The sequence below is a fragment of the Betta splendens genome, chromosome 3 (genome assembly GCF_900634795.4).
Source record: "Betta splendens chromosome 3, fBetSpl5.4, whole genome shotgun sequence".
NCBI classification, from domain to species: Eukaryota; Metazoa; Chordata; class Actinopteri; order Anabantiformes; family Osphronemidae; genus Betta; species Betta splendens.
This window is the reverse complement of record NC_040883.2, coordinates 16,605,037-16,632,651: the sequence shown is the minus strand read 5'-3', so window position 1 is coordinate 16,632,651 and position 27,615 is coordinate 16,605,037. Positions and strand designations below refer to the sequence as shown.

Genomic DNA, 27,615 nt, shown 5'->3' with positions numbered 1-27,615 from the left:
CTGGCTGCTGTAAACACATCACTGACATGTCCTCGCCTTGTGAAGCTGATACATTGACTGTTAGCGCGGCCTCGTTACACGCCCAGCACTCGCACAGCAGCGTTAGCATTCACTCACTGGCATTAATTGTCCAAAGCTCTATGAAGCGGGCAACTGCGGAGTTCGTGATCATTATGTTATTACTATGAGCAACCATGCTTTGCAACACACACAGACACTTGGGTTATTAAAAAAAAGGTGAAAATATTGATTTCAGTAGCTTTCATGTCAAAATGTAACACTTCAAATGTCAGTTTATTATGTTTTATGGTGAACAAATTATTTGTTATTTGAAAAATGTGTTGTGTTGAAAATCATAAAATATATGAAAAATAATAATAAATAAATAAATAATAACTATAGAAATGTACAATATTCACTTGTGAAATATATAGTTACCTCAAACACGCAATAGTTTATGATTAACATATTTCCCACCACTAGGTTTTAAACTGGTTTACTGCAGTTATCAACCCGTTTTACTCTATGTAATGTATCAGTGTATTTTGGATTCATGGTGTTGTAAATGGTGACTAATCTTCTGTTATGTGACATACAGTACAGTTACACAGTTTTCGTCTCACCAAATCCAACACATGCTCTGTTGCGTTTGAGCCCAGCGTTGGAGCGTTGGAGAGGGGGGGTGGGGTGGGGGTCCAAACTCCAGAACACTGTACGTGGAAGGCAACTAGTTTGGAGCACTGAGAAAGTCCAGCCACTGTGGGGTAGTGTTTCTCTTCCTAAGAGTTTGACTACACCCACAACTGTGCTAAGAAACTATTGCAACCTACTAATGCACGCGTCTTGTGTGACACGTACTGCATGTGTTTATAATACATCAGCATATTTTACAGCATGTCCACATGGACAATACATTTAAATAGTGTTTCTTGGCAAGCTGTGGATTCAAAATATATTTGGCAAAAGTACTGGAATCCGAATGTCACATCACACATGTTATAAGACAACATACAGTACATAAACTGCTCTAACAGGCAGATTGTTTGCACACTTCCAAAATATGGACACATTTTAGTGTCAAACCAAATTTCATTGCTGTCATTAAAGGTTCTGCATAATCTTTCTCCATGTTGTCCAAACACAATGGGATGAGTAACTCCAGCCCCAGTTATCTTTATGGGGGGGCAATAACCTTTTTATAAAAACATAAATTCCTTTCTTGATAATATAGATAACAGCTAAACAATGAGCCAAGTATTTGGAGTATTAAAGTACTAGTAAAGATTAGTTAGTTAATAGAATGCCTTTATTAGTCCCACAGCGGGGAAAATAATATAAAAACTTTATGTAGTCATATTAATGCAAAGAAACCTCTAAGAGAGAAACTAATCAAAATAGGGGAGAGTTTTTTGTTAATGAACTGAAGCATATTTTATTGTGTGAATAGTTGTGCGTTGAATTGCTTAACCATAGTTAGTACAGTAGGTGGTGACACTTCTTACACGTGAATCTAACTTTGCATCCTCTGAAGGTTTGTAAACTTGTATGTCAATGTCATTATTAAACTCGACGACCGTCTCAACCAGTCATGATTGATGCCGCGCTGTAAAACACCCCACTGCTAATGCATTGCTTGTAATTCAATATCCCAGTGTGTGTATGTGCTGCAGGTGCGCCGCGGGCCGCTGGGCACGGCATGCCATGCATTGTCACCACACCCTGTGCACCTTGTGTCTTGTCTGGGTGATTGCCCTTTCCCCCATGCTCCACTGGTTATCCCATAATGTGAAGGGTGGAGATGCTTCGAGTGTCAGATGCTGTAAAAGTAAATCTGTAAATGGTGTGTTAAGAGGATCTGTTCACTCGTTGTGGGGCTATGCAGGAGAAAAAAAAAACAGAGGCAAAGATTGAAAGAGGTCGTAAATGTCAAACCCAAGGTGGTGGATGGACTTTTAAATGCTCGGCTCCCTCTCAGCCATTGTAGTTCCCTGTCCTATTGTACTGCATCAAATTCCCCCAATTTCTTAAATAGGTGGTTCTAAAACAGCTTTAGCTTACACTATTGTACATCCTTTTGAGAGCCTGATTCTCCACATTCAACGGGTCAACCCAAGCTGGCTGGATCTACAAGCTTATGGTAAATCGACCCCAATTTGAATAAGACACCCACTAAACAGCTTAGACCTCCCACGGTCAGCTGAGCGCTTCTGCCGGAGCTGCTGCACTTTAGTGGTGTCTTTTCTCCAAAGGTCTCCTTATAGCTGTCGATTAACTCAGCTATCGGAATAACCTGCTACAGGCAGGGAGGTAATGTGTAACCTTATAAGCAACAATGACCAACCCCATTTGGGCGGGAAAGCTGCTTACGCTACGCTGTAAATTAGCGTGTTACCATTATGAGGTTTAAAAAGGCACTTTTGTATAATTATGGTCATAATTATACACCTTCCTCCCGAACTTGTGAATTAGTGATTGCTAGAGACTGCAGTGCCATAATGGTACATTACAGAACATCTATTATGTAGAATTTGGGAATTTCTAGACAGCCCAAATAATACGGTATCAACCTGGGAACGTCGTATATTAAATGATTTCCTCTAAACTCTATTCTACATGGCAAATCCTTTTCATCAAGCATCCACCCAGTCAGTTTTCTACTGTCCCACATTAAACGGCAGAACTAGTACACATAGTTTTCAACAGTTAGCACCCGTACTTCTTAAGTACTGCATCTTGTACTCTGTCACCTGTAATTTTATGAAAACTTGAAATATTAAATATATTATAGTAGCAACTCATTTTTGATAAACATGACTAATCATTAAAACATTACATCAAGTTTTAGCTGTTTACCCTCGATGTCTCATTTAACAACGTCTGTAAACTTGTATGTGCAAAGTCAGGCTATCAACAAAACGAGGCCTGAGACCACTGGGTTTTGTTACTAGGTCATAATTACTGATGCTACTTAGGTCATAATTACTGATGCTACTATCATGTACTTGACCACTGTAGCTGGTAATGGTGGGGCTTATTTTAACACCATCTGAGTATCATCTTCATGTGTTTGACAGTGTGTGACAACAACAAATGTATAATTATACCTTATCACATTAGTATAATTAGGTAATAACTGAATTCATTGGAATAACTATCCAGTATATAAAGAAAATGAGCTGAATATACTGTACAAATATATTCTCTTTTTAAAGTCTTTTAGTTTCATTTACTTCTTTTGTTTCTATAACTAAATGGGAAATATCATTTACAGAGGAAATGAATGTTTCAATTTTAAAAACAAATGACCAGACGTCACCCTCTGCAAAACCCTTTTTATAAGGGATAAACCTTGACTACATTTGTACATTTGTGTTATCAACAGCACCGAGTTAAACCACTTGCTTTTCTTAATCAGTAACTCAGTTGGACTGATGCCAAGAGAAACTACCTTGTTGTTGAAGTACTTGTACTTTGGTTCCTACGAGTACATTTTAAAGCATGGGGTAAATACTCCACTGCAGATTAAGAGATGTTTTTAGGGCAATCATTTTGTTTGTAGACACATTTCATGCTGCATGCTTCGCTCTAATGCTCCAGGTTGCATTAGCTTAGCATTCACCTATGTTGCCAAACTAAATAACTGTTTCCTGGAAGAGACTATTTGAAACTAAAGTGACCCGTAACGCGAGGCGTGGCCAGCCATTGTACCTGGCTTCCTTTTTCTTTTTTTGTAAGTAGCTCAGACGCTAGTCGTGCAGACTGACGCTTCGCTGTGCTGCAGGTTTCACGGTTCCACAGGCCGGTCGGGGCCCAGTGCTGCAGGTTGTCCGGTAGGGTGCCTGCCGAGCCACACGCACGCGTGCTGTCGGTGTGAGGAGCAGAGGAGGGGAACGCGAGGAATGGCTGCGCGCGGACACTGATCTCCGGGCGAGGGGAACAAATCAGGGCAGCGAATGCTAGTCCGCTCGCGGCGCGTGCGAACGGACGCCCGCGTTCGCCAACACCGGATCAGCCTCCTCGCGACGCCTTAAGAGGCACCTCGCGCTCTCGAGCGTGCGCGTGCGTGCGTGTTATTTAATGGGACAGCGAAAACGTAAAAAAAACGCAAGGTACGCTACCGCTCCTGTCGCCAGCGCTGCTACTTTATTTTCATGGACTGATACGTCGCGCAGGAGGCGGCGGAGAAACGCTTCCCCGCGAGGTAAACCGCTCCTAATGCTACGTTTATACGGCTAGCTAAAGCGTAACGGGGGCATTTTCGGTGGGGCTCGTGAATGTATGGAGCGTTCGAACGTTCCGCTCCGGGGTTTTTGAAAAGCGTCGGTTGGACTCCATCTCGACCGAGACGACCACATGAGAAGTCGACGTCCGGAGTAGACCGAACCACAACCAGCCCGCCGCTTCCCCTTCGCCCGCTGTTCGCCGCCTTTCCCCGCACCTGAACCGACGAGGAGGATAAAATGCGTGTGGATTTGTTTTGGATCTGTTTCTTGTGCTCCCTTCGCCCCGGTGCCGCCGGTCAAGGGCAGTCGACGGCCGTGTGCTCGCCCGCGTGTAGCTGCGATGAAGACGGGGGCGCAGACTGCTCCGGGAGAGGACTCACCGCCGTCCCGACCGGGCTCGGTACCTTCACCTACTACCTGTAAGTACCGCAGTGGAGCACGGCTACACACGGCTCGCCGTCGGGCCCAGTACCGCTTGCAGGGGACGTTGTTTGTTGCGAAGTGAATGATGGACCGTCAACATCCCGGGGTGAACTTTCCAGAGGAAACACTCTGATCAAGATGTTTGTCAGACTCTCCTAGTTTGTAAAGGTTTGAGTTCCTCGTCCATGTGTCATAGCTCTCAGCTAACTACACACACTTAAAGCACTTCTTCACAGGAGCTCTGCTGGATTTGCTCAGTTCCTTCTGTCCCACTGAACTCCTCAAGGTTTGACCAACCTCTGGGAGAAATCCACTGATCTGGGACTGCTTCAGATCAACTCTTTTTCTACAAAGTGTCAGGAAAACATGTGAAGTGATCGCTATAATTTCATAGACCTGTTCACATCTGTTTTGTTTAATCCACAGTCCCAAAAACACATACATCAAATTGTCATATTTCATAAAGTGCAACAAAAAATGTTGCAACTTAGTTTATTTGCCAGATGGTCAATAACTACAAATACTCTGGTAATTATTATTAAGTTGAATAGTAATTACAAGCTAGCTTTAGGTTGATAGTTTGGATAAGTAATTTTAAAATGTCAGCTGTTGACACCTTTTCACTTCTTTAATTTTAAAAGACTTGCTCAACCATTAAGCAAGAACACAATTTCAAGATTATTAATTAGGTTCTGCGTTCAGTTGACTAAATGTGTGTATGAAAGTGTTAAATATCTAAAGCCAGTTTCATTTCAGCCTGTCAGACATGTTAGATTTTCAACTGTATGATTAGTATGTTTTGGATGTGTTTGTGGAGCTTAGCCCTGTGCCTGACCTCATCACTCCATGTGTTCCCCAACAGAAAGAAGCAGGATTTCTTTCCTGACCAACAGCATTGTTATTTTTGAAGTCTGCTCCATGCTGCGAGTGATAAGATGTTTGTCTCTGCACCAACCAATGTTTAAATCCAATATTTCCACAGTTTGAGCCTTTTGGCTATGTTTATTTGTTTTTTTTTACTGGAACTGTATCAGTTCGGCAGCCTGTGGAAATATTGGATTTAAACATTGGTTGGGCCCCCGACAAACATTTTATTTTTACAGGCAAGTTCTGGATATCACAAAAATACCTTTTGAAGATACAACCTGCTTCTGGAAAACCTCTAAAAACATAACAGTGTGATATTTGCCTTCAAGTTTGGGTAGGGAAGGCTGTGTAACCAAATGAGTAATGTAGGGTGTGCTGAGGTCACAACTAGGGCTGGATTTGTGTGAGTAATGCTGAACGTATTGTAGCCAGCAGGGCCTTATTGCATGTGCTGTAGGTTTAATGCAGAATGCAATAACTGGGAGTAAAGCTTTGGCCATTATTGGAGTTGGAGCTGTGTTGAGTTAGGACTATACTTTTGATAAAATGTAGTGCACAAAAGCAGATGTTGGTTACAGCTTGATGGGGCGATGCAGATACTGTTGTATGGAGAAATCTTTTGGTTTGCTTCACAGCCTTTGGGTTAATCATATACTACAACCTAAGCTTCATAGCACTGAAATCACCAGTTTATTTTGGCTTTTTACCTTTTACTTTAGAAAACAACTAAGGACCACCTTAAGTTTTACATAGACATATACTATTCTTATTTATGTGGTATATGATAGTAAATAAGCTGTATTTCACGGCTGAAATGTAATTGTTTGTTCTTGTTTGCGGAAACCTTTGTCCTGTTTTGCCACCTTTTAGGAAATTCTCACCAGCAGAGCCAATATGGTGCCACTTGTAATCACTATTGTTAAGAGAGTGTTAGGAAAAATAAACAGAGGGGGTGGATTCCTATACCAGACTGTCAAGACATGCCACACTAGGCCCAATGCTTACAGCTGAAACTCTGCATACTTTTTCCTCTGGGGAAAAAAAAGTCTGACATCTCAACACGAAACAATGTTTTCACAAAATGATATCATAGCCCTTACTGCCACTCTGATGGCCTGCATGAAATATGTTGTTTTCAAGATTGTGCTATTGTACAAACTCTAAAAATTAGGAGGGAAAAGTATGTTTAGCATTTTATCTCCCCCTCTGTTGTCCTCTCATTTGTTCTCCTGGTCTCTTGAACTTTAGTTGTCCTCTCCTTCTCTCTCCATCTTTTGTATGTGAAGCGCTGGGGTTAAGGATCATGATGGATTAGTGAGACGTATTGCAGCTGCAAGGCCTCCTTGTCTCAGGGCTAATGCACTAAGGGCCTGCTGAAAAAACTAATTTTTATTAATCTCAAGTGCTTTGAAATTATAATGTTTAAACTTTGGGCATACAGTGTCGATCTGTTTGCAGTTATGTCTTTAGAATCAATGTGATTTTGTATAAACTGGAAAGATTCTCTGTGTTGACAACAGGAACAGATATGTGTAAATTCATACATGCACCTTTTTAATAGCAAAAGCAGAATGGGGAAAAATACGGTAACGGAAGGCCACACGTTTGACAGTAAATCAAATGACAGTGTTGGAGTGTACTCTTACCTACAGCCCACAGGGGCTTGAGTTTTGGTATCTGTAATGGAAACAGCCCTGTCACAGAAAAGCAGATGAGAGAAAAGTTGAGGCCCCTTAGTCAGTAGCAAAGCAAACACTCTTTTTAAAGGTATGAAACCTGTGTAGAGACTCACTATTATTTAGAACCTGCATAAACCCTTTTGTGTATTTTAAGAAGCAACAGGGGGTTATTACAGCTCACATCTCACTTATGTTAGGTTCTTTCATAACATCGGAGAGTTTTAGACTTGAGGGATATCAGAGGGATGGTGTCAGGGGCCTTCCACTCTGTAGAGCTTGCCTGCTTCAGTATTGGTGCCCTCAATTCATTTTAACTGAATGATACTTTTGTTCTTGGTCAGCAGAGGTGAAAGGAGCAAGTCAATGGTTCCCGCTCTCAGACAGGGTGACTTGTGGATGGGAGAGGTTTTGTATCCCCCTCACCCCCAATTAATTTTTATGAAGGCTTGTAAAAACAAGTTTTTTTAGTTAGTGCATTATAAGTGGTACATTATTTTTAACTTAGTTGAACCAAAGACTTAGAAAGTTCTGTGTCCATGAATAACTGCACTCCTGCTGTCATCACGTTAACGCTGCACTGACAGAGCTGGTTACTTCTGGTTTAAGTTGTGTGGAGCAATTACTGCGTTGCTGCTGTATTTTCTTGTCTATACCGAATGATCTTGGGGTGTGCCGCAGCATTAGTCTAATTGTATGTTACACGTATCTTAAACGCACCTGATTGTATGTTTAAGGTAATTATGATGCATTGCACTGTTGGCCTAGTGGGAGTGTTGCTTTGTGTGGATAGCATAGGATAGCAAGGCTAGTGAAAGCTGTCTTACAGGCTGGTGTAGACATGTTGGGTTGAAACTGACAACTCAAAAACGCAACTAAAATGTGTCCACTGAAGATGATGGGTGTGTATGAAGGGTCTCAGTACTACTTTGTGTTTGCTCACAATATTTAATATTTGAAACATACTACTTAGTCTTGAAACATGTCTAAGCTAGTTTGAGTATAGAGGGGCATCTTCAGATTGTCGTTTTGTTTTGGTTTGTCTAAAATCCGAATGGGAGTTAAAAGCAGGGACAAACTTTGATAAATTGACTGAGCTGGAAGAGGTTCATCAACCATAAAGTTCTACTTTATGCCTAAAGAACCTGCAGTCCCTTTAGACAATATTTAGACCTCTCTACCTTTTACACAAATTTATGACAAATTTAAGAGTAGGGTGGTGAAACCGGCAGTCAGATATTTGGCAGATACCTGCAGAGACAGATGCATATCACAGCAGCATGCCATCAATTAGGGTTTTACAGTAGAGTGGCTTGATGGAAGCCTTCTGCAATTTATGACTGTGAACCCAACCAGCAGAACAGTGTTTGGACAAACCCAACATTCTCTCACCGTTCCTTGTTGATCTACAGACAGTTTGACTGCCATCACTAGACAGTGACGATTCCGTGTTAGCTCAGTAGCAAGTTCCTACAGATCTAGTAGCACATTCATAGATACATTTTAAAATCCTGTCAAATTTTGTTGCCATATCTTGTACTCCTCTCAGTTCACACAGCTATCAGAGCATATAAAACAACATTCTGCTCAACAATGTAACCAAATCAGTGAGCATGGTTTATTAAACCGTTGGTAACCAGGACAACATGCCGCTGGCTTTTTGCAGTGTTATAATTTAACTTGTGTTATGTATTAATTTTATGCATCAAATTAAGTTTGTTACAATGCAAACGGTTTATAGTACTATTATTCTAAGGGTGAGAAATTTGACTTGCAGGGTCAAATATTACCATCATTAAAGCCTATGTCGCTTACAGACTGGAACATACGGTTTATGTCTTTTAAGGTAGTTATTTCTAAATTAGTTTGTTTAAATCTTTTGTGCCTGGGTACAAATTTTACTTTCTTTTTTTTCTGCCTTTGCCACACACACGTACCCAGTACTTTGTGTGTGTGAAAAACATTTGGTTGTTAATTTAATCATTTAGACCAAATTAAAAACCTAAATACCTGAAGATGTATGTGCAGATCTTCTGTCATTAACAGTTAGAACTAACAGAATAATTCCTTTTTTTTTCTTTTCTGTTTTTCAAAAAGTATTTTTGACATCTTGGTATTTCGTCTTAGCAGATATAGCTCTCTATCTCAAAGAATTAATTTGTTTCATTTCCTATTTCTACTCAGGTTTTCTACTTCCTTTTTTACTAAAATGAAGCCCAATGGCACATGGAATATAAATTTGCTGGTACCTTGTAGAAGCATTTAGGCTCGTCACTATTTATCACAGCTGTTTTTTTCTTGTCCTTCAATGTGCCTGAACTGGGACAGGCCAAGACCTGGATGAGTAAAGCAGCCAGACTCAGAGGAAGAGAGGAAGTGTGATAGTCATGCAGGCCTCCTGTACTCCCCAGCTCTGCATGTGGTTCAGACCAGTCAACAGTCTTGACAAGATTTTGTCAAACAGTTTAAAATGTGGTTAGGGATGTATCCGTCCGACCACCAGTGGTGGCAGATCTGCAGCAGTGGTTGCAGAACCCAAGCAGATATGTTTTTGGGGTGGAAAAACCTGAGGGGGTGGGTGAATGTTGAAATGTTGTTGTTGCTGCCCAGTCTGTATGGTAAGTGGATAACCAGGTAAGCAGAGATGGGACATAGGTAACAGGGAGGATGAGGGTTCTATTAGGACCCACCATTTAAGGTGTGTGTGTGTGTGTGTGTGTGTGTGTGTGTGTGTGTGTGTGTGTGTGTGTGTGTGTGTGTGTGTGTGTGTGTGTGTGTGTGTGTGTGTGTGTGTGTGTGTGTGTGTGTGTGTGTGTGTGTAGCTGGGACTGCAGAGGAAGGGCAATATGATCCTTGTAGGATTCAGGGGCCCACACACAAGGTCTTACTGAGATCTGGCAGTGAAATTCAAAATGACCAGTGGGAGCGTGAAGGGAAAGGGAGGGTGGAGCGTGGTGTTCGAGGGTGAACCCCAGATGTTTTTTCAGTTTTGGTACATGCCATCTTTTTATATGTGGTGTCTACAGGCTTTTCTTGAAGCAGGTTAGTTGATTTGTAATCAAGATCAGGCCTCCAGAGCTGAGTTTCAGCATATCTACTGTATGCATGTTCTCAGTAGGTAGTCAGTCTAACTGTACAGTATGAGCGTATTTATGTTTTTGCTTACCATTATGAAGTTGTAAATGCATGCGCTCATATTAGCTTCGGTGGGGAAGCAAATAAGTTGTGTGTGCATATTTTTCATGCTACTACATGCCTATCTTTACTTGAAGTCTTCTTGAAATGAAGATCCCTCGGGCTAAAGAGAAGGGCCTTTTCAAGGCATTTGTTGAGGTTTTATTCATGCAGGCACAGTCAAAAGACATATAACCGCTAAGGTTTAGGTAACACTGCTCCATTATTGTTTGTGCATAGTTCAGAACTTTGGTAGAAAACCTCAGAGTGGTTTCATGGTTAAAACTGCATGCGTGCAAGCTATGTTGCTGTGTTTCTAACCTTTTATCTTTTTCACAGTGACCTGAGTATGAACAACATCACCGAGCTTCCAGCATATGTCTTCAAGAGTTTTCCCTATCTGGAAGAACTGTAAGTACATGCCTCCCTTTTCTCTTGTTAATGATGTATTTGCCCTGTACGATGTTGACATGAGGGTTGGGCTTTATGATATGCACCTGGGTATTTGTCCTACAGAAGGCCCAGTATACACAACACAACGTGCACCTCAGCCCAGCTGAAGAAGATAAATGCAGCATTACGCGAGGTTGCGAATCACTCACCATTCATTACTTTAACAGCACCAGTTTTAGCTTCAGTAGAGTTCAATCACAAAGATGAGGCGAGACGATGTGTATTGAATGTGGAGTCATGTGACATCCTGTGTGGATTTTTGCTTTTAAAGGATTGGGTGGCAACAGCACCTCTATGCTCTAGGGCTTAGTTGAGTGGCGTACATCTAATCTTAGTGGGTGTTTGCTATTTCTCTACTCTTCAAATACTCCGCTGTCTGGCTCGGTGCTGCAGGGAGGCAGAGATAAAATCTGTCTACCTGATATCAGGTAACGTGCAGCCCTGAGAATGCAAAATGACCAGTGAGTGAACAGCGTTGCTAGCTCCACTTTGCCTTTGCAGGCTTGTTTCTTCAGCTCTTGTGCGTCTTTCAGCAGTATTCACCCTCTTCTTTTCCATACACCACTTCAATCTGCTTTGTTGAAAGGCAATTTACTTTTCATCGCATTATGTGGAGGAATGCAAGGCAGGAAAGAAGGGGAGCAAAACAATGGTTTCTGTGGTAACAAGGCTAGAAAAGCCATCAGTCTCCCTGCTACGTCTTTCTTGTTTTAGATCGTCATAATGGATGGACTGTCACCGGAATGTCTCTTTCTGGGAAAAAAGATATTTTGACTGACAGTATAACCTTACTTCACATGGGTGTTTGTTTGACCTTTTTCCTGGGAACAAATCTGCAGGCTCGTCTCCTTGAACTTTGGAGGTTGACTTTTTTTGCTGTAGGGCTGTAGTAGTGTCAGTAAACCAGAGCATGGGCCCTAAAGGCGAAGACACAGAGGTAGAGTTGAAAGAGAAACATAGCAAGCCGTCCACATACAGGACAGGAGCTGAGACGAGGGAGGCATTTTCCCCTCTTCATAGTCACGCAATCTCCTCCACAGTCTTTGTTTCTTGCCAAAGGCACAACAAAGCTCGGCAGACGTGATGACAGGTATTCTGTCTCCTCTGCAGTTTGTTTTGCAATTTGTTATTCTTGAAAATAACCTGACTGTAACCACCCCTTGGTACATCCAAAGTGAATTGGAGTAATCAGCTTTAGTCTTTTGCTGTTCGTAGGTTTCGTTTGTTTGCAGACTGATTTAAAAAAAAACATTTGTCATGTATTCGATGACGTTGTAGTTATTGTATGTTTTGAAATCATTATTTGTATTTCTACAATTGTTCTTTCCTTAATGTTTTCAAAGTATGCTGATTTGCATCCATTTTAACAAAAGGACAGTGGATGTTTTTTTCTGTTTTGTAGTTTTCTAGTGCTGATCTGCATCTATCTTTCTGAATGTCAGGTCCATAAATTCCTTTTTACCTTAGGACTGTTTTACTTGATGACAATACATGACTTAATTCTTTAGCATAACCTCAATTCAAGAGCTGGACAGATGGAACTTGGACACAGTTGAATGAATCCTCCATGATGATGATGATTCTACTCCTACAAAGTGTGAGGAACCACTACTTGTGTGTTTCACTTTGAATTCCACTTTTTAGGTTTTCTGGAATACATGTTTATAAAACCATCTACTACAATACCCAAGAGTCCCAGTTGATATTGTCAGGGCCATAGAGAACCCAGTTAAGATGGAGTCAAGTCAAGAGTCAAATGTTGATGCATGCTAATTAACTGCTGCCGCTCTGTGTCAGGCATAATTTCATTTACACTTATAAAATGAAATATCTTTGCTAACAAAAACATTGGAAATGAAGTCACATATAATATATTTTCTTGAGGCCTTGACGATTATTGAACTGGCTTAATTGTGTTTTTTGTTTTTTAATATAGTTATACTACACCACTCGAGTCTTGAGTTTGAATTTGCTCTTGCTAAACATGGAGTTGGACATGTTGGCGTGGTGTTATAAAAGTCACCTTACCATAACAAGTGTTGGAGCGTTTCTCTGTCCTTTTCTGAACAAGGACATGGACATAACTTCAGTTCACTAGAATAAGGGAAAAGGAAATGCAACAAATATCTGAATGGTTTGTCAAACAAGGTTTGAACGTGGTGCCAAGTGGCTTGTGACTAAACATCTCACACAACCTGGAACTTACAGTTAAGTTGTGTGTATCTGGCCACATTGGTTGCTGTCAAACCAAATTCACGACAGTGACTTTGTCAACTGTTATTGTGGCTGACTGAACCACAATGAGAAAGTATAGCTTATGATTTACTAAAATGACTTATGGAGACTTTTCTTTTTACAACCCCAATAATGGCTTAAATGTAATCATCTTAAATTTATGTTCAGATTTAAGCAAGCACTGTAAATTGATATAAAGCATGAGTGTGCATAAAAGTACATTGAATGAAGAGAATAAAGTATATCTTCATTCTGTTCTTCAGTCACTATTCACATGACCTATAGATGATAAAGATGCAGAACAGTTGATAGCAGATACAGATACAACCAAGATACAAAATCATTAGTACGTTTTGTATCTGGGTTTCTTTCAGTAAGTTGAATTGGATTTCCACAATAACAGCAAAAATGTCAAATAATGTGTGTTTACATCCAGTACTCCTGCACTGGATGTAATCACAGTGAGTTTTATCTGTTGATCTATTGAAAAGATCAGCTGCTGCCTCCAGCTGGGTGCTATTAAACTAAGGAGAAGGACACAACATGATGAAAAACTAAAAGAACTGCAGTCAAAGCTGCAATTAAGAAAAACAAATGCACACCTGGCTTTTATTGCAAACTCACCACTTTGTTTAGAGCTTGTTTGTTCTTTAATGTGCATGTTGAAAATGCCCAGTAATGTTTAATAGGCAGATAGAAACCTGTAAAGTTCATGCCAAACAAACAAAAGACCACCTGCTGTGGACCCGCTCAGTTTCCCAAGCTTGCACCCAGCAACTCTCGTTGCAGAGAACTCTGCCTGGCCTGACTCACATTGCAGAGTGATAAATCTGTTAGTAATCTCTCAGGGCAGATAGTGTACTTGTACTCTGTGTCCCAGTCAGCATGCCCTATGCTTATTTACGTTTATTTCCTATATTCATCCTGTTACCAAGAGGAAAAGGAGGCTTCCTCTCAGCCCCGTACAGAACTGAAGCAGCTGTCTGAGGGTAAATGTTTCAGTAATGATAAAAGAAAAAAATGCTACCACTACTAGTATCATCCACAGAGCAGTGACTTGCTATTTTGCCATCTCTAAAGAGAGTAGTGAATAGTGATGTTTGGGAGGCTGAGGAGGGGTGTCCAGGAACAGTTTAATCTCCTGGGGGTGACAGACGAAGTGACAACAGGCCATGGCACAGACACATGTCTTTCACACCCCAGGCCCCATGTTCAACTTGAGAGCTGGAACCTGATCTACTGAGGTGTCCGACATTCTCAGTGCTGCGAGGAGCTTTATTCACAAATAAAACGCGTGTGATTTGTGTGGTTTGTGTGGTTTTACAGTCTGTCCTCTGCAAAAAACGCATTTGAGAAATGTCTTAAACATGCATCTGAATCTTCCTCTCACCCAGACGACTTGCAGGGAATGACCTGTCATTCATCCACCCTGAGGCCCTGTCTGGACTCCATCAGCTCAAAGTCTTGTAAGCATACACTCTCCCTGCCATCACCAGCAGCGTCAACAAACACATGCACACACATGGCTGTGACAGTGTGAAGTTTTCCACGCACACTGGGGGAGAGAGTAAACATTGCAGTTTCTGCTAACACTGTGGCGCTGTCAGTTAGTGCCACCCTAAACATAGACATAAAATTTACATCCACTCTGGCTAAATGCATTCTTTTATCATCTCTACTTTAACACAACCGTGTCTGTGAAAGGCCCCAACAGAGTGTTACAGTACTGTGAGTTCTACATAATTTACATCAGGCAGCATGCCCCCAGAATGCTTGCACAGACCCGGACACACTGAACAAACCACAAAGCTATTTACTGTTAATTCTGCAGTGAGCAAAAAGGTCAAAGTCTTGTTGATCTACAGGTGAGGTCCTAGATACGCAGTCGACAACACAAACACATGATCTACTCACATTGTTGCTTGTAACAAAATTTCAGTTTTCACTTGAGAGTAAAATCATTTTACTACATGCTGTTGCAGAAAGAAACAGCTTTTCATATCATAAAAGGTTGAATGTAGAGTAAAAGTATTCACAGTTCTCACGCTTTTAATGAACCACAGACTTAAGTGGAGTTTAAAGTAATTATTGGATTCCTTTATAAACCTGTTAATGCCAAGTTCTCTTTTACTGGCTCATGGGTGACTCTCCAGGAAATATACAGCTAGAGCAGCTAATGTGGCTCGGCATAAACAACAACAGTAAGCAGGAGTTTAGATTAAATGTACATATTGTGTTAGAGTCACAATAGAAGGAAAACAATCATTTGGATTAGGTTCAAGACATACATTTTGTCTTTTTCCTTTTAGGATGCTCCAGAATAATCAGCTGAAATCTGTGCCCAGTGCCGCCCTGATGAATCTGCACTCTCTCCAGTCCCTGTAAGTCACTGTCTTTATGTCCCCATGCACTGATAAGGTGGTGCTGCTGTGGCACAAAAGCAGTAATTAATGTTTACATGCAGGAAATACCTCTGTTTCGTGTCTGTCATGCAGTTTTATAAAGAGACCCTGTTTACTAGAGATTAAGTCTTGGAGTCCTGGACAGGAAGATATGCTGCAGTCATCAGAGCTGTTTTCAGAGAAAGCACTGCAGCATATTTACACAGCCTGCTATCCAAAGTGGAATCCAAACTAACAACCACACTCTAGACAGTTACTCACAAAGATAATAAAAAAGCAACTGCAATAACAGTATGACAAATCAGGACCAGTCTCATATGCTAATGTATGGAAAGACCTGACAGTGTGATGCTAGAAATGTGCTTAACAAAATCATGGAATCAGAGGTATTTTCTTCATGCACTAAACAAACTAGAGATTAGTCAGTCGTTGTTTTTCTGTTTGAATGTTCTTGTTCTTGGTTAAAATGGACTAGGCACTAGATTTACTTTTTCTCCAAGCACCAGAGTAATATGCATTCATGCCACATGATGTTTTAGTGAATATAATGGACATAAGATATTTACATTCAAATACTTTACTCCTTCTGCAATGTTTGACGACTAAGTCCAGCAGTAACACTAGTGTTTGGCACAAATGTGGGTCAGTATTATTTTGCAGACTTGTAGCTAACCTTTGTCTGTTAATGTTGGGTTGTTGGCTTTTTAAGGAGCTCAATTTACTCAAAGTTACTCAAAACATACCCTCAGTTTGGGGTTTGGCTTTTTTTCTGCTAAATGTTTGATTCATTGACACCACATGAACAGAGCTTTTTTATTTATGCCACCTCTCTGCACCACTTTGCTTTTGAATTTGACAAGGACTAATGGAGAAATGGATCCAGCTGGAGAAATGTGCTGAATATCCAGCTTTCAGCTATTATCACCCCTCTTGGTCCCTCCCCTTGTCCCTTGATTCCCCTCTTCTTTTTTCTGCCTCTCTTCTTTCCTTTTAACAGATGTCTCTCCTCTGTGAGAGTTTTAAGGTTTGTAGCTGAAGTAATATAGTTTGACAGAGCCAGCATTTAGTTTGTATAAAGCCTTAGAGAGCTAAATGTCAATCAAGGCGATTTTTCTCCCAGCCCCAGACACTTGAGGAATTTTGAGGGAGGGCGAGACACTTGGTAAAGGAGGATAGCAGGAGTAAATGGAATGGTGATAGTGTGGAACAAAAACTTATGCATTCTGCCTAAATAATAAGCATTTTCACATTTATCACAACCTACTGGCCCTTAATTAGTGTTTTGTCAGTGTGCTGGCTCTCAAAATTATACTTGACAGTTCTTCTCTATTGTGATGTAGCCAGTTAGATATTATCTGGTTAATATATTACAGTACGTTTGCTATGGCAGCTAGATAAACAATCATGCCATCCTCCCTAGTGATGATTAGGAGTATGATGTGGGTGTGATTCATTACAGGTTTGTGAAAAGAATTTAAAGTTTAGGCCATAGAAGCTGTTGAAGTAACACTGGCATTGTACTAGTCAGTGCTTGCAAACTAATTTCAAGACGTTTGCCTATAGTCACAAGATATTGTAGAGCCAAAACCCAGATGTGTCTGGAGGATGTTTACACTTTAGCAGGATCTTGATGTTGAACTGCTGCCCTCAGCACTGAGGTAAGTGATACAAGGTTGTGAAAATGCCCTTGGGTATTCTGCATTGGGCTCAAAGGTTAGAATAAACATCCATTGGCTCTTGGTTTTCCAGTGGAAAACCAAGAGCTTGTCTTTGTAGTGATGTATTGCAGCTTGAATGTTGTGTATGAGTGTGATAAAGTGATACTGTTTGAATGGTAGTGGACATAAAATGATTAATAATAATAATAATAATAATATAATATGGATATGGACCAATAGGTAATGGGTTCTTTATTTGTAAGAATTGCTTTCAAATAATTCATATTGATGAAATAAGTTATTTTTTTCAATTCCCTATTTAGAGTTGTAGGAATTACTTCGTTTTAGATTAAAATAAATTTGTGCTTTTTTTCCCCTCTCTCTTCCTCTGCAATGCAGTCGCCTGGATGCAAATCACATTACTACAGTACCAGACGACAGTTTTGAAGGCCTCCAGCAGCTGCGCCACCTCTGGCTGGATGATAACAACCTAACGGAAGTCCCTGTCACTTCTCTGAGACACCAAGCAAACCTTCAGGCTCTGACACTGGCACTCAACCGCATCTTTTACATACCAGACAATGCCTTCGCAAACCTCACTAGTCTAGTAGTGCTGTAAGTTGTGTAAATATACATGATAATACAGTAATATTTGTTGCAGATTTAAAATGTTTGTTAAGTGTTTTTAAAATGTCTATTTCTGTTTCTTGTCAGTCATGTCTTGTACATGTTTTTTTTATCGCCGTGTGCAGGGGTGATTTAAAAAAAGACTACTACAGTAACTGTCTAGCATTTAGCTGGATGCTAATCTCTTTAAAGCGTATTTTTCTGAACTTCATATTGTGAAATTATCACATCATAGATTAAGTTGTTCAAAAATCTTTTGTTGCCGTGCATTTTCATCAGTCAGTAGCTATAGCGTTTGAATAATAATCTATTCAGTGATTAAAATGAACTTCCCTGTGACAGTCAGGCTCTATTGCTTGCAGTAGATCTAAACACAAGAACTCAGCAGGAACAACCTGCTGGTGTACATTAATTAACCAGGCACACTGACTGAAAACATTCTTGTGTTCACTAAAATAACCTGAGGGAGTAGCTCAAGGACTGGAAGCCGTTGGGTGTTTTGTAGATCAGGATATTTCTGGAGCTGAAAGCCAACACATGCAGATTCTCTGTAGTGACATCACTTTAGTTTCTGAGCCCTGGCATGTAATGACTTGATGGACATTTTTCCAAGGTAATGTCAAAGATTGCAGCGATAGCTTTTGAACAATTTTCATCTAGGTTGAAAAAAATGGCATGTACAGTAGAATGAAATGTGATCTTCATCAAAGCTTCTATTCATTCACCTGACCCGTTAACATTCAGATTAACCATTCACTGTATCCTATACCATATGTTTGATTCACATAGAACTGCAGATGACGTTGCACTCAGAGTTATTGCTCACTCTTTTTCCCTCCTAAACGATTAAACTTGCGTGAAAATCTAATCCTAGTGAGATTACTTTTAAACGCGTTGTCAGGCTATGCAAATCAAATGTCGTGAGATCCTTTGTGTATCATGGTTCACATTCGCAGATGCCTATTGTATATAGCACGTTCAAAATGTGTGTGCGTGTTTGTTTTTTTACACCCACCCACATTATGAAATTCCAGGTTTTGTAACTTCTGACTCCAGTCAGCATTAGTTAGTGTCATTAGCCTTTAGAACTGTTTACCAGTGTTTGAGTCACATTTTTAGAAGATATTTTAAAGCAGGTTATTCCATATAATTTACTCATAGTTTGTTTTATGTGTAGTTACATTAACATCCATTATACTGCCACTAGAATCAGTTTAAATCCTCTCTTTCTGTTTGACACTGAATGTCCAGTATTTTTTAACTGATGGCGAATTAGAGTCTGAACAATGAACACAAGGTAAAATGACTGAAGAGGAGTGTAGTACATTATGAACTTAAATGTTTTCCTGCTGCTGTTTACATTGACACACACACACTGAGTGGTATTTGTATAAACATGACAAGCTAAATGGGAAGAAAGGGCCCAGAATTTGTTAAGCAGGAAAAGCCTGTTGCTTACGCATACAGTACATATTCCCACATCAATGTAGAAGATTATTTTATACGTGATGATCCCACAGATGTATTTAAAAGTGTTTTTTGCTTTTTCAGACATCTTCATAACAACAGAATAAAGCAGATAGGAGACAACTGCTTTGCTGGACTCTTGAACCTGGAGACCCTGTAAGTGCACCGTTGTACAGCAGTTAATGCATTTGTGAATGTGACCGCCCGTCTAAGCTGCGTCTGTGCTCATGTCCGTGTGTGCTAACAGCCCCCCACCTACTGCTGCCCCAGTCCTCCAGACACCATTGTGTCCACTTCCTCATTTAATTGCTCTAGGATAAATAGAGCAAAGTACATGATGCTTATCAAATCGGCCCTCCCGCTCCCCACTTCCTCTTGCTACTCTGCCATTAGGTTACGTCTGTCACTAAGAGATTTTTTCTGGCTAACGTCGACTGTGCAGATGCCTTGATGAGCTGAAATTATCTGTTCGTCCTAAATCTCAATCTCAAACAATAAAATGAGCATCTGTTAATACTCACTTTGTTTAAAATACTGAAGGGGACCGTAAGAAAGGGCTCTAATGCCTTTAGGCATGCACACTGCTCAATAATGGAGGATTTTTCCGTCACTGCCATATATTTTCCAAAAGTGGCAATGTAAATTTTTGAGAATGTTTACCTTTTGCTAATTATTTTGTGATTTATTTTATTTCATACAGTTTTCACTTAACATTCATTGGGTGCTTGTAATATATAAGCAACCATTAAGACAAGATGTTAAGGGATATTTATTCGTTATGGCATTAGTAGTTGTTGAATCTTTTATCCTTCTGGTAAGTCTTGTTTTGTTATTAAGATGGAAACTATGCTACTAATTATAGTGTTTATAATTACTATGTAGACTGTTTTCGAATGTATTATTAAGTAAATTCCTGTGTCTCTTACTGTCCCATCCCAGAGATCTTAACTTCAACAACCTGATGGTTTTTCCCAAAGCAATTGAGGCCCTGCCCAAACTGAAGGAACTGTGAGTATAAACTCTTGTTTCTTCTGAATGAGGGAGTTTTTTATTACATTTTTTCAGTCTGTGAGAGCATGAATTTCAATCTTTGTTCTTGACATTTAGCCAGTAGTTGGTGATTGTCAAGTCATAGATGATCCACAACAATACTGAAACTAGCCAGAGTAAATTTGGATATTAGCCGTTTATTAATCTTTAGCCATCAGTAGAGGAAATCCTGTCTTACCAATGTGGTTTCCTATACCTAGGTTGAACCTGTACATGAATGATCAATTAGAATAGCTGGTATCTATTAGCTGCATTTTCTTTCTCACCTGCAAAGATGGCTTGAGTTGATACCTCTGTATTTCTGTGGAGTATCCCTCCTCTTGTGAATGTTATTGCTTTATATTGAACAGTTGTCCTCACCTTGGTTTCTGTACTCTGTTCTTGTAGCGGCTTTCACAGCAATGATATTACTTACATACCTGAAGGAGCTTTCCATAACAACCCCCTGCTGCGAACCATGTAAGGTTAAACTCACTGGCACCGCTTGGAAATACACACATTACAGCAATGTGTAAAAGTTGCATAATGTGCAAAATGCTACTGATATTACACATACAGAATAGATGAGTACAAGACTTCAATAGATGAATGTCCAGAAGATGGTGCCATTCATGCACAGTAAATGGGTTTTAGTTTGAACTCTCCTCTTGTGCTGCTGCCCTCCCAGACACCTTTACGACAACCCTCTGGCATTTGTTGGTGCTTCAGCTTTCCAGAATCTATCGGATCTGCACTCCTTGTAAGTCACTCCCGTTCAGTCAGTGATGATTAAAACATTTAATAAACACAGTTCAGCATGTCTAAGGGAAATGCTTCCATATCCAGCTTTAATGTATTATGTGTTTTAGGATGTTGCGTGGCGCCAGTATGATGCAGGATTTTCCCATCCTCTCATGGACTAATAACCTTGAGAGTCTGTAAGTGAAATTGCATACAGCATTTGTTTCTGCCTCTGCTTGTGGGTGTCAGATGTTAGAGATTCCGTTTTTAATTTGCAGGACATTGTCAGGAACTAAGATATCCTCTATCCCTACTGACCTGTGCGAGGATTTGAAGTTGCTTCGGACTCTGTAAGGAATTTCTGTTGTTTCCTGCAGCATTGCTTAAATTGTAGCTGTCTAAAACATATTATAACATGAAATCTGCATTATTTTCCTTCATCAGAGATCTATCCTACAATGAGATCAAAGGACTGCCATCTCTGCAGGGCTGCACTCAACTGCAGGAGATGTGAGTATTAAACACGTAGAGGGCATGGTACAGATTAAAATAAAATTATGAATTATTAATCATGGTCTTAAAGAGAATGATTTGCTGAGGTTTTGTATTGCACATTCTAATTTACAGAAGCTTTCAGCACAATCATGTTCAACAAATTGAAAGAGACACTTTCCAAGGCCTCTCAGCCCTCCGTCTACTGTAAGTGCCTTCAGTCATACTCACTCACTGCATACAACAGTGCACAATACAATACACAATAACAGTTAAATTTGCCTGTATTGGATTTTAGGGACCTGAGTAGAAATAAGATCACAGTCATCAACAGAGATGCTTTCCTCACACTCACTGCACTCACCAACTTGTGAGTAGGACCTATTCATATTTTTACCCTTTTTTATTATGTTTCCATTTTTCCATAGTTGTGTATCATTGTTTTGTTTCACTGTCTGTTGGATCATTTTCTTTGCAATTGATTTTGTAGAGATCTAAGTATGAACTCACTGGCTGTGATTCCGACGACTGGACTGGGTGCCCTCACTCAGCTTAAACTCTCAGGAAACCCGCAGATGAAAAATGTGCTGCCTGCAAAAAACCTGCCCAAACTCAGGTAGGGACACTGTAAGCAGCCAGTTCTGTTATGTGAAGGGTGAAAACATTCACGTCTATGTGTTGCTGGTCATGTAATAGGCAAATTAATTATTAATCATTCAGAGTAACATAATTACAATAATATGGATTACCTTAAATTCCTTACAAATACAAATTAATTGTGGTCAGTGTGATCATCAGCTGTGCAGCATTTAGTTTAAAGTGAGCAGAGTATAACCTCAACATCACGATTCATTATACTGCATTTATCAGCAGTCTGATCATTAATAAGTGAAATCACTCCAGTGGCAGCCCTGTGTTCCTTTTCTTGTTGTTTTGAGTGAAGGTATTGGTTTGTCGGTTCAAATGGTTTTATTATAGAATGCCCAAGTCCATTCCTTGTGGTTTTAAGCATTACATGTGTTTGGAACTTATTCAAAAGATGGCTTCATCAATGTATAGACACTGTATATGTATAGACCCAAGTGTCACATCCTACGTTGTTTGTATCCTATGTTTTTTCACTATGTGATCACTGAATTTATCCACATGTATGGATAGGTGGTTGAGTTTAACTTAATCTTGTGGAGACTGCAGTACACTGTAGATGGTGTGATGAACCAGCTCAAACAAGCAGCTGAGTAGTTGCCATTGTACAGTACAGCAGACCTGGAAGAAATAAGAAAACCCTGAGCAATGATAAATTTGTTAACAAAGTAAATTGGACAAATTGGAAAAGCAAGACATAAAAAAAAAAGTTTTTCCGGTCTCTGATTATACTCCTGTGTCTCAGACTGATGAGCCAACAGCTACAACCTCTACCTCCTCCACATTTAATGAGACCACCAGCTGAATCTGTTTTCTCCACAATAGTAAATGCACTATGGAAACATCCAAATATTATTATTATCATTATTATAATTAAATCTGAAAGACCAAAATGTTTAGCAAACACTTTATTTATGCTTTTTTCAGCATGGCCTTACTGTTCTAGGCCATCTGGATTATCAACACTGGATCTTTGCAGGATGTTCTCAGCATTTCTTGTTGTTGTTTGTAGGTCCATCTCTGTCCCTTACGCCTACCAGTGCTGTGCATTTGTTGGATGCGACTCGGTGTCGACTTCTTCAGATGAAAACGATCCTAAGAAATCTACAGGTGGGGATGCTTCAACAGCTGATGTGTTAACTGAGATTTCAACCACATTTAAGAAAGATGATACATTTTCCCAAAAAGTTTCAAAATGTTTATATATAAAGATATAATGTGATGTTACTTTTTTGGTTTGATTATTCTTGTGACATTTTGCACATATTGCTTTTATATTAGGTGGAGAGGATGTGGAAAGAGTCTCCATGATCATGCACTGCTCTCCTTTACCAGGTGGGCAACAAGCTTTTTCCACATTTCATTATGCATCTGCGTTTGCAAAGCAAGGAGAAAAGTGCTCTCGCAACATCTAAAAAGTCCATTATTTCCACTGTTTTTGTTTCAAGGAGCCTTCAAGCCTTGTGAGCACCTCCTGGGGAACTGGATGATTCGACTGACAGTGTGGTTCATCTGCCTCGTGTCCCTGGTCTTCAACAGCCTGGTGATGGTGGTCACCTTTTCCTCATCGCATCGCAGTGCTGGACGCTTCCACTCCCTTACTCCATCCCTTTCTCCAGCCAGGCTGCTGATGGGGTTGCTGGCCCTGGCCAATCTGCTCACAGGCCTGTATGTCAGCGTGCTGACTGTGCTTGATGTGGCTACCTGGGGTTCCTTCGCTGAGTTCGGAGTGTGGTGGGAAATGGGGCCTGGCTGTCAGCTCACAGGAGCCCTCGCCGTCTTCTCGTCAGAGTGGGCAGTCCTATTACTGTCCCTGGCAGCCGTGGAACGCAGCGTAGCCGTGCGGACAATTCTCGGGAAGGTGTTGATGTCTCCCAGGAGGAATGGCAGCAGCCGCCACGGCTGCTGGCGGGGCGGTCGGCGCTACGGCATTGTTGCAGGACTCCTCGGGGTACTGGCTGCTGCTGGAGCCTGCCTGCCTCTCCTGACCTCCAGTGACCAGTCCTCCTCTCCCCTCTGCCTGCCTTTTGCTGGTGGGGAAAGCCCAGCTCTCAGTGTTACAGTGGTTTTGGTGCTCCTTAACGCACTGGCTTACCTGTTCACTGCCGCCGTGTACACCCAGCTGTACTGCCACCTGGGCAGAGTGGAGCTGGCAGATCCAGAGCAGACCGGCGCATTGCGTCACGTAGCCTGGCTAATCTTTACCAACTGCATCTTCTTCTGCCCTGTGGCAGCCTTCTCTTTTGCCCCGCTCCTGACTGGTTCTACGGCCGGTGGCCCAGAGATCGCCAAGTCTGTCACGCTCATTTTCTTCCCCCTGCCTGCCTGCCTCAACCCAGTGCTTTATGTGTTCTTCAGCCCAGCCTTCAGGGAGGACTGGCTGAGACTACGTGGTCGCGGAAGCCTAAGCAGGGAGGGGAAGGCTGGCGGCGAACATCACGGCGACGATGGCGGCGGTGGGTCGGACCTCTCAGACGGAAGCTCCTCCACCCACCTGGGCTTCGACTGCGGGGTGTACTCGCAACTTTGCAGAGAGACTGTTGTATGTGAGCAGTGCGAAGCAGTGCTGCATGCCAGGACATGTTCCTCCCCTTCCTCCTCCACAGGCTGTAGACACTTGGTTAAGTCTCATAGCTGTCCCACCCTCCTGGCGGGAGCCTCAGTGTGCCAGCGTGCTGAGGGCTTCTGGGCCGACAGCAGCACGCCTTCCGCTCAGTCTGAATATGCTGACGAGGGGGACTCCTTCGTGTCGGACAGCTCGGACCAGATTCAGGCCTGTGGCAGAGCCTGCTTCTGTCAGAGCAGAGGCCTTCCTCTCGTACACTACTCATACAACATACCTCGAGTCAAAGACTAAGAGCACGTTGGAGCTCCAGTTCGAAACATCGAATATCGAATATCGAAACATTTTTCTATCAAACATCAAAATGTGCCAATCGCCCTGCTAAAAGACTATTCAGCAAGCACTTATATTTGTAATGACTGTGTAAACAGAGGGGCAAATCTTCATTTAAAGGGAACTCATTATGTTTTGTGAACTGAGACAACTTCCATGTGAGCTGACCTAACTGATCTGAGCACATTTTGGTGCAAACCTTCAGACAAAGGAAAGAAAACTCTTGCCACCGGTGCCTGCCTCTTTCTTCTGAGTGGAATCCTGACGTTGCAGGCCTTAAAGGGGTCAAAGGTTTTGCGATTTCTGTGTTTCAAATATACTAATAAGCTTTTTTAACTTTAATTGTTGTCCGTCATGTCAATCTTTAAAGCTTTACCACAGCAACTGATTTTATACTTAGATTTTTTTACATAAATGTAGCAAATGTTATAATCATCATAGACATTTATGCGTGAATGTAACTTTCAGGTGCTTCTACCTGTCAGAGTGGGATAATGTCTTCAGCAATGCCAGCAAAAATGTCTGCCCTATCTGCCTGTTTCCCTAATCTATGACCCGAGAAGGGCAATTGCCAGTCTACAGGAAACACATGTTTGCTTTAAGTTTAAGACTAAGAATGTGATAAAAGTAGCAGATATCACTGTTTTAGCAACACTTGCATGGCGGCTTTGAAAAGTATTGTTTAAGCAGCAGGATTGTCTGGGTGGAGATGGTTGGTTATGAGGTGGCCTTTGAATGACAAATACACTATTTAATCCAAGCATTCACCAAAACTAACTGTAGCATCCCTCTCACATACAGGTTTAGGTAATTTCTATTCATTTAAGGGATCCTTTGTGTTGTAGTTAAATCTGGGCCTTATTTTCTAAGTGATAAATCAAAACATTTCATATTCAGTAAAACACCATACAAATGAGCCATGCTTTTATCTTGTCAGTGTAGTCATATTCATTGTATTGCTAAGTGTAAAATGAGAATGTCGATCATTACATTATTGATCATATAATCTGTGTGTAACATATCTGATTGGGATAAACGCACAGCCTTCCTGTTTAAACTGTTCAGTAGGTGTGCTGCTGGTGGACTAGGTCGGTTCTTGTTAAAGTAGGCCAGCCCGACTCACAGCTGGCTCTAGCTCCATCGTTGGCAGACACACACAAGGCTTCACCCAACAAAACAGAATATTAGTCAAAAAGAGAAATGCAGCAAACTTTGGTTTACATTTACTCCACAATATGTAAAAAATCTAAATAGAATCTAATCACGCAGTGATGTTTACCATATGTTTGACATGGATGTAAATGTCCTTGCTCATTTTGGCCTGCTACAAGTTAAACGAATACAGTCCAAGTCAAACACGTGAATGTAATCCTACTTTTCCACTTTTTTCAGCTTGATGCAAATGCAGCACCAGCTAAGTCAACAAGGTGTACAGGCGGTGCCAAAATGCTCACTTGTATAGCGGTGCTCAACTCGCTTCAACACTGCATTCGCCCATTCACGCACACAAGCACTCACACAAGCACCCACTGGTGGCAGAGCTGCTATGCAGCCTATGCTGACTCCGGGGTCAGCTTGTGCTTCAGTGTCTTGCCCAAGGACACTTCAGCACATGACTTGGGGAGCTACGGTACTTTTTCCTTTACCTGATGTGCTGTACAGCGAAGCAACTGGCAAATATTGATCACAATATGCTTGGTGGCACAAAAACCTGAAAATGAGGCCTACGTTGAATTACCTTCGAAACTGAATGACTTTCATGCACATTATCCAGTGACTCAGACACTTTCTTTGTGTTCATTTCAGTCTGCGTTGTCCGGTTTTACTGTATAGGTCACCAGAGGAGCATCATTTTAATGTAAAGCACATATGTGTAGATTTGTCTTCGGCCTGAATGAGACTGTGTGACAAGGGATAAAGTGATATTTGGTGTGTTGGAGCATGACTGTACACATTAAGGCGGATACACCCTGTGAGCGTGTATCCACAAGTGTGCAGCATGTGAGTGCTCAGGAATTTAGGCGATGTGGAGGAACCTTTACTTCCCACAACAAGGCATTCTCGTGTCCGTACGTATAATGCACCGTTTAATTGCAATATTTTGGTTCATTCGCTGTTTAACGTAGTCTCGACTGGGTGTGTGAATTGTTGCACCAACCAAAATGTAAGTCATGTTTTTGAACTGTCTAATGTCCAATGTACAAATCTTAGTTTCTTATTGGTATTTGTATGTAAATTATTTGAAAAGAAATCGAGGAATCAAGAATGGAGTGCTCGCCAAGGAAGCTACCTCTCCAGATGTAGTGGCTGCCCACAGTGCTTTGTTAAGGAATAGTCATTTTTAGTTAGTCTTTATTTTTGCCATGTTGAGTTTAGTTAACTGCTAATTGGGGGAAAATGTATGTACTGTATACTGTGATTTCTTTTTCTTTTTTAAGCCAAATTGCTAATTATAATATAGCTCATTTAATTTAAATTGAAATTAAATCTTATTTGTATAGTTTTAATGTGACCTCCCCAATGTGTTTTTTTTATTCTGATCAGTAGAAAAAAATGTAAATGAATAAAATTTACAAGACTATTTTGTGATAATTTTTTCACAAGGAT

General features: G+C 40.9%; 1 protein-coding gene across 1 annotated transcript; it reads left to right on the top strand.

The window, feature by feature from the left end:
* Positions 1 to 3,628: 3,628 nt before the first annotated feature.
* lgr4 (leucine-rich repeat containing G protein-coupled receptor 4) lies at positions 3,629 to 27,589 on the top strand. Its single transcript, XM_029143406.3, has 18 exons — positions 3,629 to 4,642; positions 10,703 to 10,774; positions 14,446 to 14,517; positions 15,361 to 15,432; positions 17,511 to 17,726; positions 19,290 to 19,361; positions 20,145 to 20,213; positions 20,643 to 20,714; positions 20,923 to 20,994; positions 21,104 to 21,172; positions 21,254 to 21,325; positions 21,420 to 21,485; positions 21,603 to 21,674; positions 21,766 to 21,837; positions 21,958 to 22,083; positions 23,125 to 23,222; positions 23,394 to 23,447; positions 23,561 to 27,589. Exons 1-18 carry the CDS (start codon positions 4,461 to 4,463, stop codon positions 24,967 to 24,969), a joined length of 2,937 nt encoding a protein of 978 aa, XP_028999239.1. The 5' UTR covers positions 3,629 to 4,460; the 3' UTR covers positions 24,970 to 27,589.
* Positions 27,590 to 27,615: the final 26 nt, after the last annotated feature.